Source organism: Phycodurus eques, chromosome 4 (assembly GCF_024500275.1).
Source record: "Phycodurus eques isolate BA_2022a chromosome 4, UOR_Pequ_1.1, whole genome shotgun sequence".
Taxonomy (NCBI): Eukaryota; Metazoa; Chordata; class Actinopteri; order Syngnathiformes; family Syngnathidae; genus Phycodurus; species Phycodurus eques.
The window spans coordinates 8570791-8587636 of NC_084528.1; the positions used below are offsets into that span (position 1 = coordinate 8570791).

General features: G+C 41.9%; 1 protein-coding gene across 1 annotated transcript; it reads right to left on the reverse strand.

Moving 5' to 3' along the window:
* Window positions 1-5489: 5489 nt before the first annotated feature.
* On the reverse strand, window positions 5490-5880 carry LOC133401995 (hepcidin-like). Its single transcript, XM_061675537.1, has 3 exons — window positions 5794-5880; window positions 5644-5718; window positions 5490-5558 (listed from the first exon to the last, which is right to left on the reverse strand). The coding sequence occupies exons 1-3, from the start codon at window positions 5878-5880 to the stop codon at window positions 5490-5492; spliced, it is 231 nt and encodes a 76-aa protein (XP_061531521.1).
* Window positions 5881-16846: the final 10966 nt, after the last annotated feature.

Here is a 16846-nt window from a genome sequence, read left to right on the forward strand (position 1 = left end):
ATAATTATGGGTTTACATAAATATACTTTACTGCTGACATATCTCAAGACCATGAGCCCAATATGTAGGTATGTATTCTCAAATGAACGGCTTGTTCATATTGATGATTTTATAATTTAATACAATTTAACATTTAAACTGAACTGAACTTTTTAAATTATTATTACTGATGTGATAAATGTGCTGATCAACATTATGAAATAATAGGAACATTTAAAACAAGGGCACTACAGGTCATCTATTTCAAAAAAGTAATTCTGCTGTGTAGTATTAGAAATGAAATTTTCGCTTGTCTCCATAAACCTGCAATCCAAAACTATTTTTTGTTTAAAAAGAGTCATTTTCACCCAAGACAGTACTAGAGGAGATGATGGAATTCTGATTAAGCCTGTCAGCTCCTCTAACATCTTGGTGTTTTTTTCAAAATGAGATTTAAAAAAATAATAATAATTTGTGTCTACCATATACAGTCCCGTGCTGACCCAGTTCGTGGGACACCACAAATGACATTGTGGAAATGACAGCATGGAAATGAGGCATTTTACCGAGCAATATGGGTGGAGCGCGGTTGTAAAAAGCTCATTAAAAATATTATTTTGCGTTTCTGTAACATAAAATAATCAGACAATAATTACTGTGCAAATGAAAACAAAAATAAAAATTGCCGCAAAAAAAAACCAAACAAAAAAAAAAACGCCTACCTCTTTTCGAAGAGCGCTTTGGCTGCCAACAGCTGTATGGGCGGCCACGTATGCTGAGGAACAATCCTCTCCTCCCTATGTTTTTATTGCTTTTATTGATCTTTATCTCATTTCTTGTGTGTGTAAGTGAACTTGCAAGTGACCCATCGATGTGGTTTGAACTTTTTGAACTTGATAATAAATGAGCATCGTAATGCTGCTGCCTTTCTCTCTGCCTCCTTCCTTCCTTATCTGCCTACGGACATCAATCGCCGTTGACATACAGCTGAGGTCCGGAGTTGTGACATGAAAAGCAGGAGAAGACGAAAGAGCTTCGGACGGACTGGCAAAAATGTCCTGCATGTCTTGTTGTCAAGCGTCAAGTGACGCTAATCCTGAACAAACAAAAAGATACTGTAAAGGCTTCTTTATACTCGCGCGTGCAGCAACCGCGCTGACGTCACTGCGGCTATCCCGCACGCAGCCTGCCTTTATACGCGAGCGCAACCCACGCACCAAGTTTTGAAAATTTACTGCTGTTTTCCTCCAAGTCGGGGGTGTCGCTACGGCTGGTATTGGCTAGGGCGCCACAGGGTGGATTTACCTCTGCATTTTTTGGCCATTTCCTGTAGCCGTTTTTACTTACCTTTCCGTAACAAGGAACAAAGCAACAACAATGGTGACCGTGGAACAGTGTCTGCTAGAACAAATGGACCTAGATGACCAGATCATACGTTTAATTATGCTGCAAAATCAATCAAGAAGGTGGCGGCGTAGATGGTATGTAGAACCAAGGGGCACGCTGAGTACGTCATCACAGCATGTGACTAAAATGGACCAATCACGAGAGATGGTCTCCGCGGCATTCTATGCGCAGCAACAATTTTTGTTTTAAGTTTAAATGTTTTACAATTATCTCACAATATTCCAAAGACTAACAAAAAGATACTGTACTTTCCATTTCTTTCTGTGAAGCAACTGGGCACATATTGGTGAAGGACTCTTCTACAATTACGAAACAGCAATGCTCACAGTTATAGTAATGTTTATTCTTATGTTTTTACTTTTAATAAATAATGGTCAGCTAAAATAGGCAATCATAATTTCTACTGATTTTGATGAATTCTCCCCTTTCAGATGACTTGAATGTGTAAAGTGTACTGGTGTTTGTAGTTTCTATTCACTGGGAACTTGTTGACTCATTGCTGTTATCAATGTTTTCAAAGTTCTAGCTTGGAACACTCAACAAACATTCCAACATTATGATGTGTTCTTCAGTGTGGGAATTTCCTCCCAAAAAAATAAATAAATAAAAATTTAAAAAAGTGATTTGAGTATTCTCTTCTTTCCTTTCTTACGCATTTGATTCTCATGACTTAGTTTTTACACTGAATGGCCTGTCTGATGACTTGTTACCATTTCTTTCAAAAAGCTTGTTAGTATTGTATAACAGCATTATAAACTGCTTAAGTTGTTGCAATAGACTATTTACTGTGTAGTTCATACATGTGTCTGATTACCACCAATCAAGTAAGGTACTGTATGAAATACAGTGCTGTTTTCTTTTTAGGTTTGTTTGTTAGTCAGCAGGGTTATGCAAAACCTTACTATTGTACCAGTTCTACCACCAACCAGCCTGGTTCCGCCGTGTGGTAGCTTTTCCATTACACCTTTTCGAGGCCGGTGGTGACAATGGCACCGTTCCTCAGAACCTCTTCTGACCTGGTTCTAAAACGCAGGCTGAGGAGGGCCGTGACGTGACTGTCATCTGATTGGCTGACAGGTGGAGGCATTTCTTTAAGCGCTTTGACTTGTCCCTTTTACAGCCATGGCGTCTAAAGGCTGCCGCTCACTTACCGATGTCTCCGAACCGAACTGAACTGTCACGCAGTGTGCGTGGTTTGGCGACTGTTTTCATGAGTGGCCGATAAGTCTGCCAATGGTTTTGCTGTGATTCAAAATTTTAACAGCCATCTTAACATCGCAGCTTACAGCCAATCAAAACACAGATAAGCTTTCCCTCACGGGGAAAACATGTTTCCGGGTTTCGTGATCCGCGCCACCTTAAGCCATATGAATAGTATATGAAGCATCAAATATTGTGTTTTACATCAATACTTAACTATATTCATAATGTATAATTTGCCTGTGGATGAAAAAGCGAAGCTTAAGACCTGAATGTACGTGAACGGATGAATGGAGCCAACGGGCCTGCTTTCAAATATCTACACTCTCGCTTTTATTCTCGCCAACACCCTCTCTCTTCAGCAACCTGCTTCATCCTGAACTATTAATCTATCTTTTTATGGTTTAAGGAATGTGATAAACTACAGGATACTGAATACACAGCATCAAACGCCTATACAGGCTTGCTGGGTAGCCACTTGTGAATCGCTCATGTGCGGCGTTGGGGCGGCAACCTTACACGATGGTCTGGTCCAGTCGGGTTCGACCACGTCACGCAGTGTGCGGCTCGCTTGTAGCAGTTTTAGTTCCGTGGTCGACTTTGTCCACATTGGCAGATGATGAAATACAGCAAGAGATGGAAGGTGCGACAAGAAATGAGCGCGTCACCTTCTTCTTGATCCCCCCTTAATCTCTCCCACTTCTGATTGGTGCCTGTTGTAATGGAGAAGCAACAGAGGCCATTCTGGAACTATCACTCACTAAAAAATGCTGGTTCGAACTTGTAACTCAACTGTTGGTTTGGCATAGCTGGGTCAGCGGTTTGGTCAATTTGAACTAACATTGGATCAAAATTAGAGCCAACTACTAACCCATCTGTTGGGTAAGAGATGCCCTGCCCACAACACAACACAAAATGCATTTATTTCACAACCCAGCTATTGGTATAAGGTGATGGTTCTGAGATTGATCAACTGCATTGGGTTACAGGTACACCACCATTGGTTTGAGAATACCCGAATTCTTGAAGTCGCCAGTTTTGTTTGATTGCATTTATTTCATTCAGCTGTGATTTGGAGCCAAGTGGAACAGCAAGTACAAAAGTCATATTAATATAAGACAATACATTTATTATTTGTGGAAAAGTTCAATACAAATAGCTGGCAACCAATTCAGGGTGTAACCCGCCTCTTGCCCAAAGTCAGCTGGGGTAGGCTCCAGCAACACCGCGAAGCAAGTGGGGATAAGCGGTTTTGAAAATGCATGGATGGATGGATGGGTGGATATTAGTAATGCTCACTAGAAAACACTTTTCCAGTAGAAACAGTTTGGGCTGGTTATGTATGATGCATCAATGTGGGACTATGTGGGGAAAACAGTAGGAATAATCATTAATTTGTATTTATTATGTTTTAGACCACTTTTTGTTTCACATTTAAATTTGTTTCACATTTAATACAACGGCAAGATCAAATTCTACCCCACAGCAGTGTCGCATTTGACCCAATGGCGGGGTCAAAGTCGACCCAACAGCAGAGTCACATACGACCCAAGGGCAGGGTCGCGTTCGACCCATTTTGGGGTAGACAGCCCCAACCTAACACCTAGGGTCAAACCCCCTAACCCAGAACTGCTGGTCTAAAATAATCACTCGTTGGTCCAACTTTAGCAATGCATTGGGTTACTCAAATAACCCATTTTGGGTTGTTTTTGACCCAGCCATTTTTAGAGTGTAATAATGTCTTGCGTTATTCCCCACAAACCAAAAAGTAGCAGGCTTATGAACATACTGTACAGCCAAACTATTCATCCATTCTTTCTACCGCTTATCCTCACTAGGCTCATGGGCATGCTGGGCCTCTTCCAGCTTACTCTGGGTGAGAGGCGCACAGGGTACACCCTGAAATGGTCGCCAGCCAATCGAAGGGCAGATATAAACACTCACGTTCACACCTAACGGCAAGTTAGTGTCCTCAGTTAACCTCGCATGCATGTTTTTGGGATGTGGAAGGAAACCGTAGTAGAAAAACCGTAGTAGAAAACCCACGCAGGCACGGGGAGAACATGCATACTCCACACAGGCGAGGCCGGATTTGAACCCGGGTCCTCAGAACAGTGAGGCAGATGTGCTAACCAGTCGTTCACCGTGCCGCACCGGATGGACAAACCAACAAGCAAAATTACAACAACCCAGTATTTTTTTTTTAAAATATACTTTAGAAATTGCTGTTTGAGTTACGATTCAAGCATCACTCCTGTCCCACAAACAAAAAGGTATTTAGCATCCTCTCTTTACCATACGTTATGATTTGCAATTTAATACATTAAATTAATTAAATAAATACATTAATCAACAAAACAACATGTGGCACGGTGGCCGACTGGTAAGAGCGTCAGCCTCACAGTTCTGAGGACCCGGGTTCAATCCCCGGCCCCGACTGTGTGGTGTTTGCATGTTCTCCCCGTGCCTGCGTGGGTTTTCTCCGGGCACTCCGGTTTCCTCCCACATCCCAAAAACATGCATAAATTGGAGACTCTAAATTGCCCGTAGGTGTGCATGTGAGTGCGAATGGTTGTTTGTTTGTATGTGCCCTGCGATTGGCTGGCAACCAGTTCAGGGTGTACCCCGCCTCCTGCCTGATGACAGCTGGGATAGGCTCCAGCACGCCCGCGACCCTAGTGAGGATAAGCTGCTCAGAAAATGGATGGATGGATGGACAAAACAACATCAAAAGTAAAATTAAAGTAGTTCTTTATGGATTGTACAATTACATATATTTACCATCTTATGTGAATAATGCAACAAAATCTATTTCTTTTAAATTGAGCCAAAATAAAGCCTGTATTCTCATTTCATGTTGGTTGGTGCAGAGCTGCTCAGAACCTGCAGCAAACTTCACAGACTCAGGGTCTGCAGCAGCCACAGCAGAAGCGGCATTTGACGTCACGCTTGTGTCTGTTGGTATACGACATCTGTGTGACAAAAGACTCTAGCATAATCATGTTTTTGCACAAACTAACAGGTTACAGAAAAAACTATCCAAGTTAGTTCACAGACCTTCCAGGACTCCTCAAATTTCTCGTCGTACGCAGCAACTGGATTGTCGTTGGTCATCACCTCCAGTTCTTGTGTCTGTTCATGATTTAAGCATGTTCACCGTAAGAATCTATACATCGAAACCGTTATGTTCATCAAGTTATTACTCACTACACTGACTGGGATGCCTGAGTTCTCCTGAAGACAAATAAAGACCAACATAATGGCCACTGCAAGTGCAATATTGAGAATCTTCATTTTTGACTGTTTCAAGTTGGTCTACTGCAAGAGCAAAGCAAGACGACCTTTCCTGATCCTGTTGATTGTGTCGGACGAGTTATCAAATACACTGCTATTTATATTCACTTTGACCCCTGTTGCTTCATTCCCGGGTCAATGTGCTAACCCGACATCCAGAAAAGTGTCTGTGTGATGGGAAGTACACTAGAGGTTATTTGATGAAGGACTGTACTAAAGGTGGTGTTGTTTATTCTCACTTTGGCCTATGTTGCTTCATCACAACTTCAATGTACTCGTATAGGCTGAATGAAAGATTACAATGCTCTTTGTCTGATGATGGGAATTATACTCTTCTAGAAATTGCTGACCAGGTATGACATATTGTGATTTCCTAGTAATGCTGTGAAAGTGTTCATTTGCATGAACACTTGAAGATATTTATAGAAATAAAGTGTTGCACATTGTTTTCTACCTAGTTGAATCAATACGTCAATACGTGTTTCCGACCTTTATTGAATAAAGGCACCCAATTTTACAGAAGACAAATCTCATTTAACACCAGACACATACATTAAAATTATGATTTGCCTCACAAATGGACTTACCTTGTGTGAAATTTGGGCCTGTCTAATTGAACACCAAGCACGTATGTTCAGACAGTATGTTCGCAGAATGCCATGACTTACTGGGTTGTATGAAAGGCAACAGGAGGATACACAGGTTTAGTGTAACTTCTACCATCTAATGGAAGTAACATTTGATTGTACTGCCTCTGGCAAAGCCTGGAAAAGCATTTCAAATGAAGAATGCAACAGTCTGGTGAAGTCAATGGGTCGCAGACTTGATGCAGTTATTGCAAGTAAGGGCTATGCCACCAAATATTAAATGTTATTCTCTTTAAGTTAATTTAATCATGTCTGTTCCAGTATTTTTGCTCACTTAAAAAGTGGGTGGCTTCAAACAAAAGGTGCTCTGTCCTGAGTTATGCGAGATGTAAATACCATGCTTATGCCTGTAAACTCGCTGTATAATACAGCTAATTGTGCAGTGCTCTGAAAGTTCAAAATAAATCCTTGACTGAGTAAAATCCAGACAACCAGCAACGGTGTCGGTCGACCTACTCTATCCTTGCAATGTCCTGTTTTTCTTGAAAAATCCATCATTTTTTTTTTTTATATTATATAATGTTGGTCACCAAGTCAATTTCTCCTCCTGTTCCGTCGGCCATTTTGGGCAGCTTCTGTGCTAATCAACCAATCGAGGACGGCCAAATGACGAAATCAATCAGGGCCTTCTCTCGGTAGCCCTGTTTATTGAAGCAAACCTGCTTGGTTGAAAAAAATAAAATAAACAGCCATTGCCATTGTGTCTACTGTATGTGGCACGAGCCAGCATTTACAACATGGCCCTGGGCAGATTATATTGACATGGCAACACCTAGAAGCTTGAGTCTGATTGGACCCGCAAAAAAATTCATCCACACACGACTGGAAGCTGGGCAGCAAAGACAAACACAATGAAATTAAGATAAAAAACTGTTGGAAATAAAAATAATACATATAATATATATATATATATATATATATAATATATTTTATATATATTATAATAAATATGAACAAGAATTAATTAATAATGTAATGAAGTTGTAAATGTAGGTCGATAGTGTTTAGTCCAGCAGAGAAGCCTCTGGAGGCCTTCACTGAACACCACGAGTACGAGAGCTTTGAGTTCAGCAATCCGTCATCAAAGCATGACCAGAGTTTCTTGTTTGTTTCTTTTTATGATGTAGCATATTTGTAATATACGGGTGACAATAGTATTGATCACTAAAACTTTTCAATATGATGATTATATTTAGGGATGCACAATAACTATCAGTACCAATAATATTGGATATTGGGCAAAAATGACATTGCACTGATCGGTCTGTTAATGAAAAAACTGGACCGGCAACAAATGCCGCCTCATTCAATGTCGCGCTGGTTGCCAATTACTGCTGTTGCATTGGCTTGTGATAGTCATGGATATTTTGACCAAAATTCTTTGCCTACGACACTAAAAATAGTCGATAATCATTGTAAATTAGCATATGATAAGAAGGACTTGATGAAATTGCGATCATCTCGTGACTTGGAGTTCGTAACTACAGTGGTGGAACCAAGTCATGGCTTTGCAAGTCACAAGTCTCAAGTCTTTACCCTCAGGTTCCGAGTCAAGACCCAAGGCAAGACAAGCAAGTTCACAGTCAAATTGTAAGTCCTACACTTTGAGTTTCGAGTCCTTTCCAGTCATTTTAACAACAAATATTAATAATACTACAACCCAAATTCCAATGAAGATGGGAGGTTGTGTTAAACAGGTCAGGTGGCAAAAAAGACAGAAAGTTGAGGAATGCTCATCAAGCACCTGTTTTAATTATTACAATTAGCCTGTTCTCCCACAGGTGAACAGGCTAATTGGGAACAGGTGGGTGCCATGATTTGGTATAAAAGGAGCTTCTCTGAATTGCCGCCTCTCGCCCGAAGATAGTTGGTATAGGGTCCAGCATGCCTGCAACCCTAGTGAGGAGAAGCGGCTAAGAAAATGGATGGATGGATGGATGGATGGATGGATCGATGGATGGATGGATGGATGGATGGATATTATAATGTATGGCATCTGATTTAAAAACAGTGACAAAGTCCAAATGCTTTTGAGCACAAGTAAGGTGGGTTTTTTTTTAATTCAAATTTGGCAGGCTTTGAGACATTTTTTGGGCCTCTTTATTGGGTTAATGATATACAGTATGTGCCAAATGTTTAATATTTGTTTCAGTTCAATTTTTGCGAACAGACCCTGAGTCTTTATATAAGATATTTAATTTATTATTCTGAATTAGAATGTCAATGTTAAATTTTCTTTAAAATTTAAAGTTAATTGATCTTAAAAAATATGTACTTTAAATTATTATGCTCTATAATATCATTATATCAGTGGCATAAAATAAAACAATGATACTATTGTTTATCATTATAGTTTTTAGAAAAATATATCGTCCTAAAAAATTTGCGATCGTGGCAGGCTTAAACATAATATATTGAGAGAGAGCAAGAGCAATGGATAACACGAAAATATTATACCAATTGTTCAAATAAAAATTTGCAATATAGCAGGACCGCGAAGCAACAACCGTCACATAGTGGAGGATTACTGTATCTGCACGCCGTGATGATAAGTTGCAGGGAATCATTGTTCCTGGGCTGGGACCCATTGTTTCCAGACCTGCATCCGAGGACTCACTCACTCACTCACTCACTCACTCACTCACTCACTCACTCTCTCTCTCTCTCTCTCTCGCTCTCTCTCAATATATATATATATATATTATATATTATATATTCACACACACACACGTTTCAGGAGATCTATTCATATTTGCCCGATGGTGCATAAGTCTGTATTTTACGTGCCTGACTAGGCAAGATACGCGGATTCTCCAGTAATGACTTCTGAAACACCCAACTGGTTTGCGCGTAACGGCTTGAGAGGCTGGACTCATTGAAGCCTGCAGGTGGGTAGAATTCCCGGAATGTGGAGTTTTTCTGAGACATGTCAATGCCATTGAAATCCATCTGGGAAATATGTCGTACTTTAAATGTGAAATAGCGTCCGTGGAGATATTTGGAAATTAAGGCGTTCTTCCCCAGTGAGATGTGGACATCTCCTAAGGAGAAGCATGTTTTTGTATTCTCTAATCCCTGTTGAATACTTATTGTGCAGTAGTTTAATCCACATTTGGGGGGGGGGGGCTGGCCTCCACGGAATGCCGCCCTGGACGGCTGCCCAGATCACCCATATCAGAAACCACCCCTGTACTGCCCATAATGGTAAGCCATGTCACACCACTCCAACAGTTGTATATCACCCTTGCTTTTTGTGAGGCAGATGTCACTACATTAGTGGTCCGACATGCTCCTGTTTGTTGACATGCTGTTGTGCTCACTTACCATCAAGTTCGTGGCGCAGCAAGGTGTTAACTGAAGTTGACAAAATGAAGAACAGTGATATGTGGGATTGCGTAACATTGTTCATTTCATCACAAATGTCACATGACCCTCTTTCCTATTTATTGAATAGGTTCTATACTATTTATGTTTCACTTCTGAATGAACTCCCAGACATATAAATACTGAAAAAATAAATATAGTATTTAGTCTTCACAACTTTTTTTTCCAATTTATTGCTCCATATTTTACTTTGTTAAAAAGTTTGTAGTATTGGACTTTTCCATAGTCGAACACAACAAACATCCAACAGTATTGTCAGCATCAATATTTTTACTTGCAACAATGTAGGGGTGTGACGGAATATGTTGAAATATTCATTCATTCATTCATTTTCTTCCGCTTACCCGAGGTCAAGTCGCAGGGGCAGTAGCTTTAGCAGGGAAGCCCAGACTTTCCTCTCCCCAGCCACATCCTCCAGCTCTTCCGAAGGGATCCTCAGATGTTCCCAGGCAAGCCAAGAGATGTAGTCTCTCCAGTCTGTCCTGGGTCGTCCCCGGTGTCTCCTTCTGTTGGGACGTGCCCGGAACACCACCAGGCAGTCGTCCAGGAGGCATCGTAAACAGATGCCCGAGCCACCTCATCTGGCTCTTCTCAATGCGGAGGAGCAGCGGCTCTACTGTGAGCTCCTCCCGGATAACCGAGCTTCTCACCCTATCTCTAAGGGAGAGCCCGGACACCCTGCGGAGGAAACTCATTTCTGCCGCTTGTATCCGGGATCTTGTTCTTTCGACCCACAGCTCGTGACCATATTTAAGGATAGGAACATAGATCGACCGGTAAATAGAGAGCTTCGCCTTTCGGTTTAGCTTCTTCTTCACCACAACGGACCGATTCAAAGTCCGCATCACTGCAGACACTGCACTGATCCACCTGTGGAGCTCCCGTTCCATTCTTTCCTCACTTGTGAACAAGACCCCAGATATTGGAGAGGGCACACCACTCTTTTCCGACTGAGAACCATGGTCTCAGATTTGGAGGTGCTAATTTTCTTCCCAGCCGCTTCACACCCGGCTGCAAACCTCTCCAGTGAGAGTTGGAGATCATGGCTTGATGAAGCCAACAGAACCACATCATCTGCAAAAAGCAGAGATGCAATACTGAGGCCACCAAACCGGACCCCCTCTCGGCCTCGGCTGTGCCTAGAAATTCTGTCCATAAAGGTAATGAACAGAATCGGTGACAAAGGGCAGACTCGGCGGAGTCCAACACCGGAAACGAGACTTACTGCCGGCAATGCAGACCAAACTCTGACACCGGTCGTACAGGGACCGAACAGCCCGTATCAGGGTGTTCGGTACCACGTATTCCCGAAGCACCCCCACAATACACGGTCGAACATGTAGACTGGTTGGGCGAACTCCCATGCACCCTCGAGGACCCTGCTGAGGACGAAGAGCTGGTCCACTGGTCCACTGTTCCACGGCCAGGACGAAAACCAAAGTGCTCCTCCTGAATCTGAGATTTGACTTCCCGACGGACCCTCCTCTCCACCACCCCTGAATAGATTGTACCAGGGAGGCTGAGGAGTGTGATCCCCCTGGGGTTAATATTACATATAATAATTATAAGGGATAAATAGCAACAACTGAACAATATATTAATTAGAATAAAATAAATGAGGAGGGGTGGCACGGTGGCCGACTGGTTAGAGCGTCAGCCTCACAGTTCTGAGGAGCGGGGTTCAATCCCCGGTCCCGCCTGTGTGGAGTTTGCATGTTCTCCCCGTGCCTGTGTGGGTTTTCTCCGGGCACTCCGGTTTCCTCCCACATCCCAAAAAAAACATGCATTAATTGGGGACTCTAAATTGACCCTAGTGACCCTCAGAAAATGGATGGATAAATGAGGAAGCATGGCTTTACTAAAAGAAAATAAAAGTCACCATGTTGAGTACTGGAAATTCACTCACTCACGAAAAGCCTAAATGTACAGTGGGGTGTTTTTTTTTGTTTTGTTTTTGTCATTGAGTGGGCAGCATCTTTTCATTTATTCTGCTCTTATGTGTCTCAATACAGTAACTACAACAAATGCTCATATTTATGGATACCAAGGCAACTGTTCCTCATTTCACAATTCTTTACCTTCTTCTTAAATTAGTTTTGCATCCCTGCTTGACTGATGTTTGGCACTGGCAAGGGGATTTTCTCTGGTTTTGATTCTGAGCCATGTTGTCCATGGCACAAGCAAAGCAAACCAAAAGCAAAATCGACCCGGAACATGTAAATCAAGTTTTATTACATGTATGACGCACAACTTTGCGTCTGAGAACAAGCTACAACAAGGGCGCACATGTTCAGGGGTTGTTACACTTTGGAAATAAATCTGTCAAAACATCAGAACTTAGTCTTGTGTTAATACAAAAAATCTAATTCAATAACACACAACACAATTTTTCATTTTGTTTGTTAACGTAGTTTAATTAATTCACAGGGTCAAACTGTTACTATCAAAAAACCTTTATTATATGTACAGGCAAGGTTTTAACAAAAATTTTTAGCTGTCATACAAGTTCACCACTGTGTAAACATACAGGAACATGCAGCGATTTGGTGATGATGTGCTTAGGTGACTTCACATAACGACTACAGGCAGCATTTGCTCACTATTTTTGGAACATGTGGAGCATTTCATTTAGCTTGAGTTCTGTGTTTATTAATCATAAACATTCTTAAAGCATTTTAAGTGACTTTGTGGAAGACAAAATAATATTTTCTTTGTTGAAGTACAGAAGTACTTAACAATTGCTCCTTCCAAATTTGAAATGTGATGTTGAATTCATTACTCATTCTCTACCACTCCATGTTGCTTTAATTACCATTTGTCATCCAAAAATGTTGTTGATCATGTCTACATTAATAGACTGTATATTATTTTCAATCTCTAATAACAACAAATAAGGAAATGGTAATGGACCGTACAGACAAATTGCTAATAATTATTTCTGTGAGCATGGTGTCCAACTGGTTAGAGTGTCTGCCTCACAGTTCTGAGGAGCGGGGTTCAATCCCCGGCCCCACCTGTGTGGAGTTTGCATGGTCTCCCCGTGCCTGCATGGGTTTTCTCCGGGCACTTCGCTTTCCTCCCACATCCCAAAAACATGCATGGTAGGTTAATTGACAACTCTAAATTGCCCGTAGGTGTGACTGTGAGTGCGAATTGTTGTTTGTTTCTATGTGCCCTGCGATTGGCTGGCAAACAGTTCAGGGTGTACCCCTCCTCGTGCCCAATGATAGCTGGAATAGGCTCCAGCACGCCGGCGACCCTAGTGAGGAGAAGCGGCTCAGAAAATGGATGGATTGATGGATGGATGGATATTTCTGTGATAATATACCCTTCCTTAGCGTGGTCCACAAGTTGTTGGAGGACACATACGTAAACCAGATCCAACTTGAAAGATGTTTACAGTTCCATGCGTAAAATGCGTTAAATGGTAAATTAAGTTTGGGTTGTGCGAGGAAGTGAGCGGCCTTGGAAAACCTGTTATCAATAGTGAGGATTACTGTGTTACATCTTGAAAGAGGGAGGCCGGTGACAAAATCCAGGGCGATGTGTGACAGGGGCATCTGGGAATAGGAAGCGGGGGAAGCAAGCCAGAGCTGGGTTTGGTGTAAGTTTAATTTTGAGCACACACTGTACAAGAGGAAACAAATGCGCTTGTGTCATCCTCCATAGAGGGCCACCAGAAGCATTGGTTGAGGAATGCCAAAGTTCTGCAGATTCCAGGGTGATATCTCAAGGGAGAAGAATGGCCCCATTGCAGTACCTGGGAACGCACTGAGATGGTTCCCAGCTTCCTGGGACCCCCACCAGGGTCAGATTGTTCCCCCTGAGCCCTCTTGAGAACATACTCTATATTTTAGGTAAGTGATGCCAAACAAACAGGTGGGGAACAGATTGGGTTCAGGATCCAGCTGAGCACTCTCAGGTGCTTCATGTCAGTGCTTACATGAAAGTGCATCAGGTTTAGCATTTTGCGACCCTGGCCGATGTGAAACGATCAAAGAAGAGTGCCCACCTAGCTTGTCCGGAGTTCAAAATGCTTGGCCGATCGGCTGTACTGCTACCTCCAACATGTGTCCCCACTCTTCCAGGGGACAGGACCCAAATGCAGAGGCTGGAGGCAAGGTGGCAGATGTAATTTATTTTAGAGGGGGGTCATGGACATTGTAGTGATACAGGGGTGCGAAATTCCGGGTCGTGAATGGACTCAATGGCTGTGTTCCAATTCAACAGGTGCAGGGTGCAAGGCAGGTAGGCAGAGAGGCAGGCAGGTAAACAAGGAGTGCTCGTGAAATAGTCTGGGAGCAAAGTAACAAGGCAGAGTCAAAAATATGAAAAATGCTAAGGCTAGGAATACTTTAACATAGCTGGATGCACAAATTCGTGTTCAAGAGTTGTAGATCTGGGCACGAGGTGGAGCAGGGAGCCAGGGGAGTGGTGTTGAGCTGGTTGTGCATCTGGTGTGTAGGGGATGATCTGATTCAAGCAAGGACACAATATTCTGCTATAGAGTACACGAGGGCCAGTGCTCAGGTGCCTAGTGTGGACACAGCTATGAGACAGAGGAGCATGTTATTTCTATCTCCTCCTCAATGGATAAAGGAAGGAAATATTTCCTTCCAGAAGCAATATGACTGCATTTCTTCCCTGATTTGGAGGGGCACCAACCCCTGAGAACTGAAGCTACCTATGTTATTGCCTTTGCACACTAAGGTCACTTAACTGTTTGTATATTACACCAAGAAATTCATTTTAAATTTTGTCTCTGACTGGTGACAGTACATAATACCTATTTGTTTGCGATAGAATGTTTGTGATGTTTTGTAATTGCCATTTCTGCTACTGCATTCCAGGTTTTCCAACAGCATCCTACAGGATCAGTAAAATATGAACTATACCTAACCTAACATAAGACATGCAGGGATCTCACATTTCTGGGCAGCTTTACTGACACATTTTTTTGGTATAAAATCAAAGGCATTCCAAATAAGATGTTGTTCTGGAATAGGTCAGATCTTTCTTTCTTTCTAGGGACTCCATTCTCTGCACTGATTAGTCTATTCAGGATTACGACGAGATGCAGCCTATTCCAGCTGTCTTGGGACAAAAGGTGGAATACACCTGGACAGGTGGCCAGTAAATCACATGACACGTATGAGTTAGACAACTATTCACACTCACATTCACACCATCACTGAGTGAGAACAGGGGTTACAAACAAAGTGTTAATAGCACAGCTATTTCCCAGGTCATAAGAACTGCAATTTAACAGTTTCTGTTTCTGAACAGGTACAGAACTTTCAGATGGAATTACACTCAAACTAGCATGTCATGTAAATATGAACATAGCAGACCCATAAAGTACTATGTGAATTTCTCTTGCCATATTTGTTTTGGCTTGCGTTTCCATAGTCTGTTTCATTTCTATCAATACTCGCCCCAAACAAGTCCGGAGCAAGCACATACCCATCAACCAGTCTCGCCCGATCTTGGTCACTGATCCCATCTGTCCTTCTTTACACTTCAATTTATGTCTGTCCTCGCTTTCCTACCTCATTCTGGGTCCCTACCAACTTTATTTTTAACAAATTACCACATGTATGACAGGCTAATTGCTACTAAAGCCACCATATGAAATATTCCCAGTGATTATCCAGTAATTTGGCCTCTCAGAAACAACATCCAGGCCCACAACTAGCCTCATGTTTTGATTATCTTCTCCAAACCCTGTATGATATTGTTTCTCTGTACAAATAGCGGTTATGTAGTTTAGATTGCATTTGTAAATCCATCCAATTTACAGGCGATGCAACACGACACATTTTGACACGAATATGGGGAAATTCGCTGACACATAATACGTCCATTTGGAGACCATTGTAAGTAGAACAATGAATGAGTTCCCTTGGTAAAGTAGGAAACAAAGCAGGGGCTATTGTAGCACGTGTTGCACTGTGAGAGCTTCTTTTGTGCGCTGAGCATTTAAAGAAAGACCTAGTACAAATCATTCTGGTTTGATTTTATGTTTGACAATGTATTTCAGAGATTTAAAGATCAGTGTCGAGGGGGATGCACGGTGACTTTGTGGTTAGAATGTCTGCGACACATTTGAGAGGTCTGATTATCCCCTGTGGAGTTGGAATGTTTTCTCTCTGCCTGCGTGTGTTTTATCATAATCATCTTTTTCAGAATCAGAATCATGTTTATTTCCGAAGTATGTCAAAAACACACAAGGAATTTGTCTCCGGTAGTTGGAGCTGCTCTAGTACGACAACAGACAGTCAATTGACAGAGGATACTTTTGAGACATAAAGACATTGAGGAAAAAACAATCACTGAGCAATAAAAGGTTACCAAAAATGTGGTAATAGCGGTACAATTTTTATCCTGGTACCATGGCTTCTTCCTACACGTCAAAAACATCCATTTTATTGTTAATTGACTCTGACTTGTCCAAATGTGTAAATGTGAGAGTAAATGGTACATTGTCTATATGTGCCTTTATGACCAGTCCAGGCAGTATACCCTGCCTCTCAAAATCAACTGGGATTGGCTCCATCTCCGCAACTCGAGGCTAACACGGGAGTAGATGTTGACTCTGATCCCAATCTCTCCCAATCCCAAATGACTGTTTAAAAAAAAAATCCTGCTCCCTCCCACTCCCACAGAGATTACTCACACTCCCTCACAATTCCAAGTGAGTGTTGAAAAAAACAAATAATCCCACCCAATCCCAAATTTTTGAAAAAAATCCTACTCTCACAGAGATCGATCCCAATCCCAAACCAAATTTTTACATTATCCCAATCACATTCAACCCCACCCACACACTTTGTTTTTGTTTTTTGGGTTTTCTTTTTACTCCCACTGAATCCTGCTCCGTGTTTCTTCCTCGGTACAAAGTCTGCAGTACGTCTGCCCGAGTCACTGCAATAAGT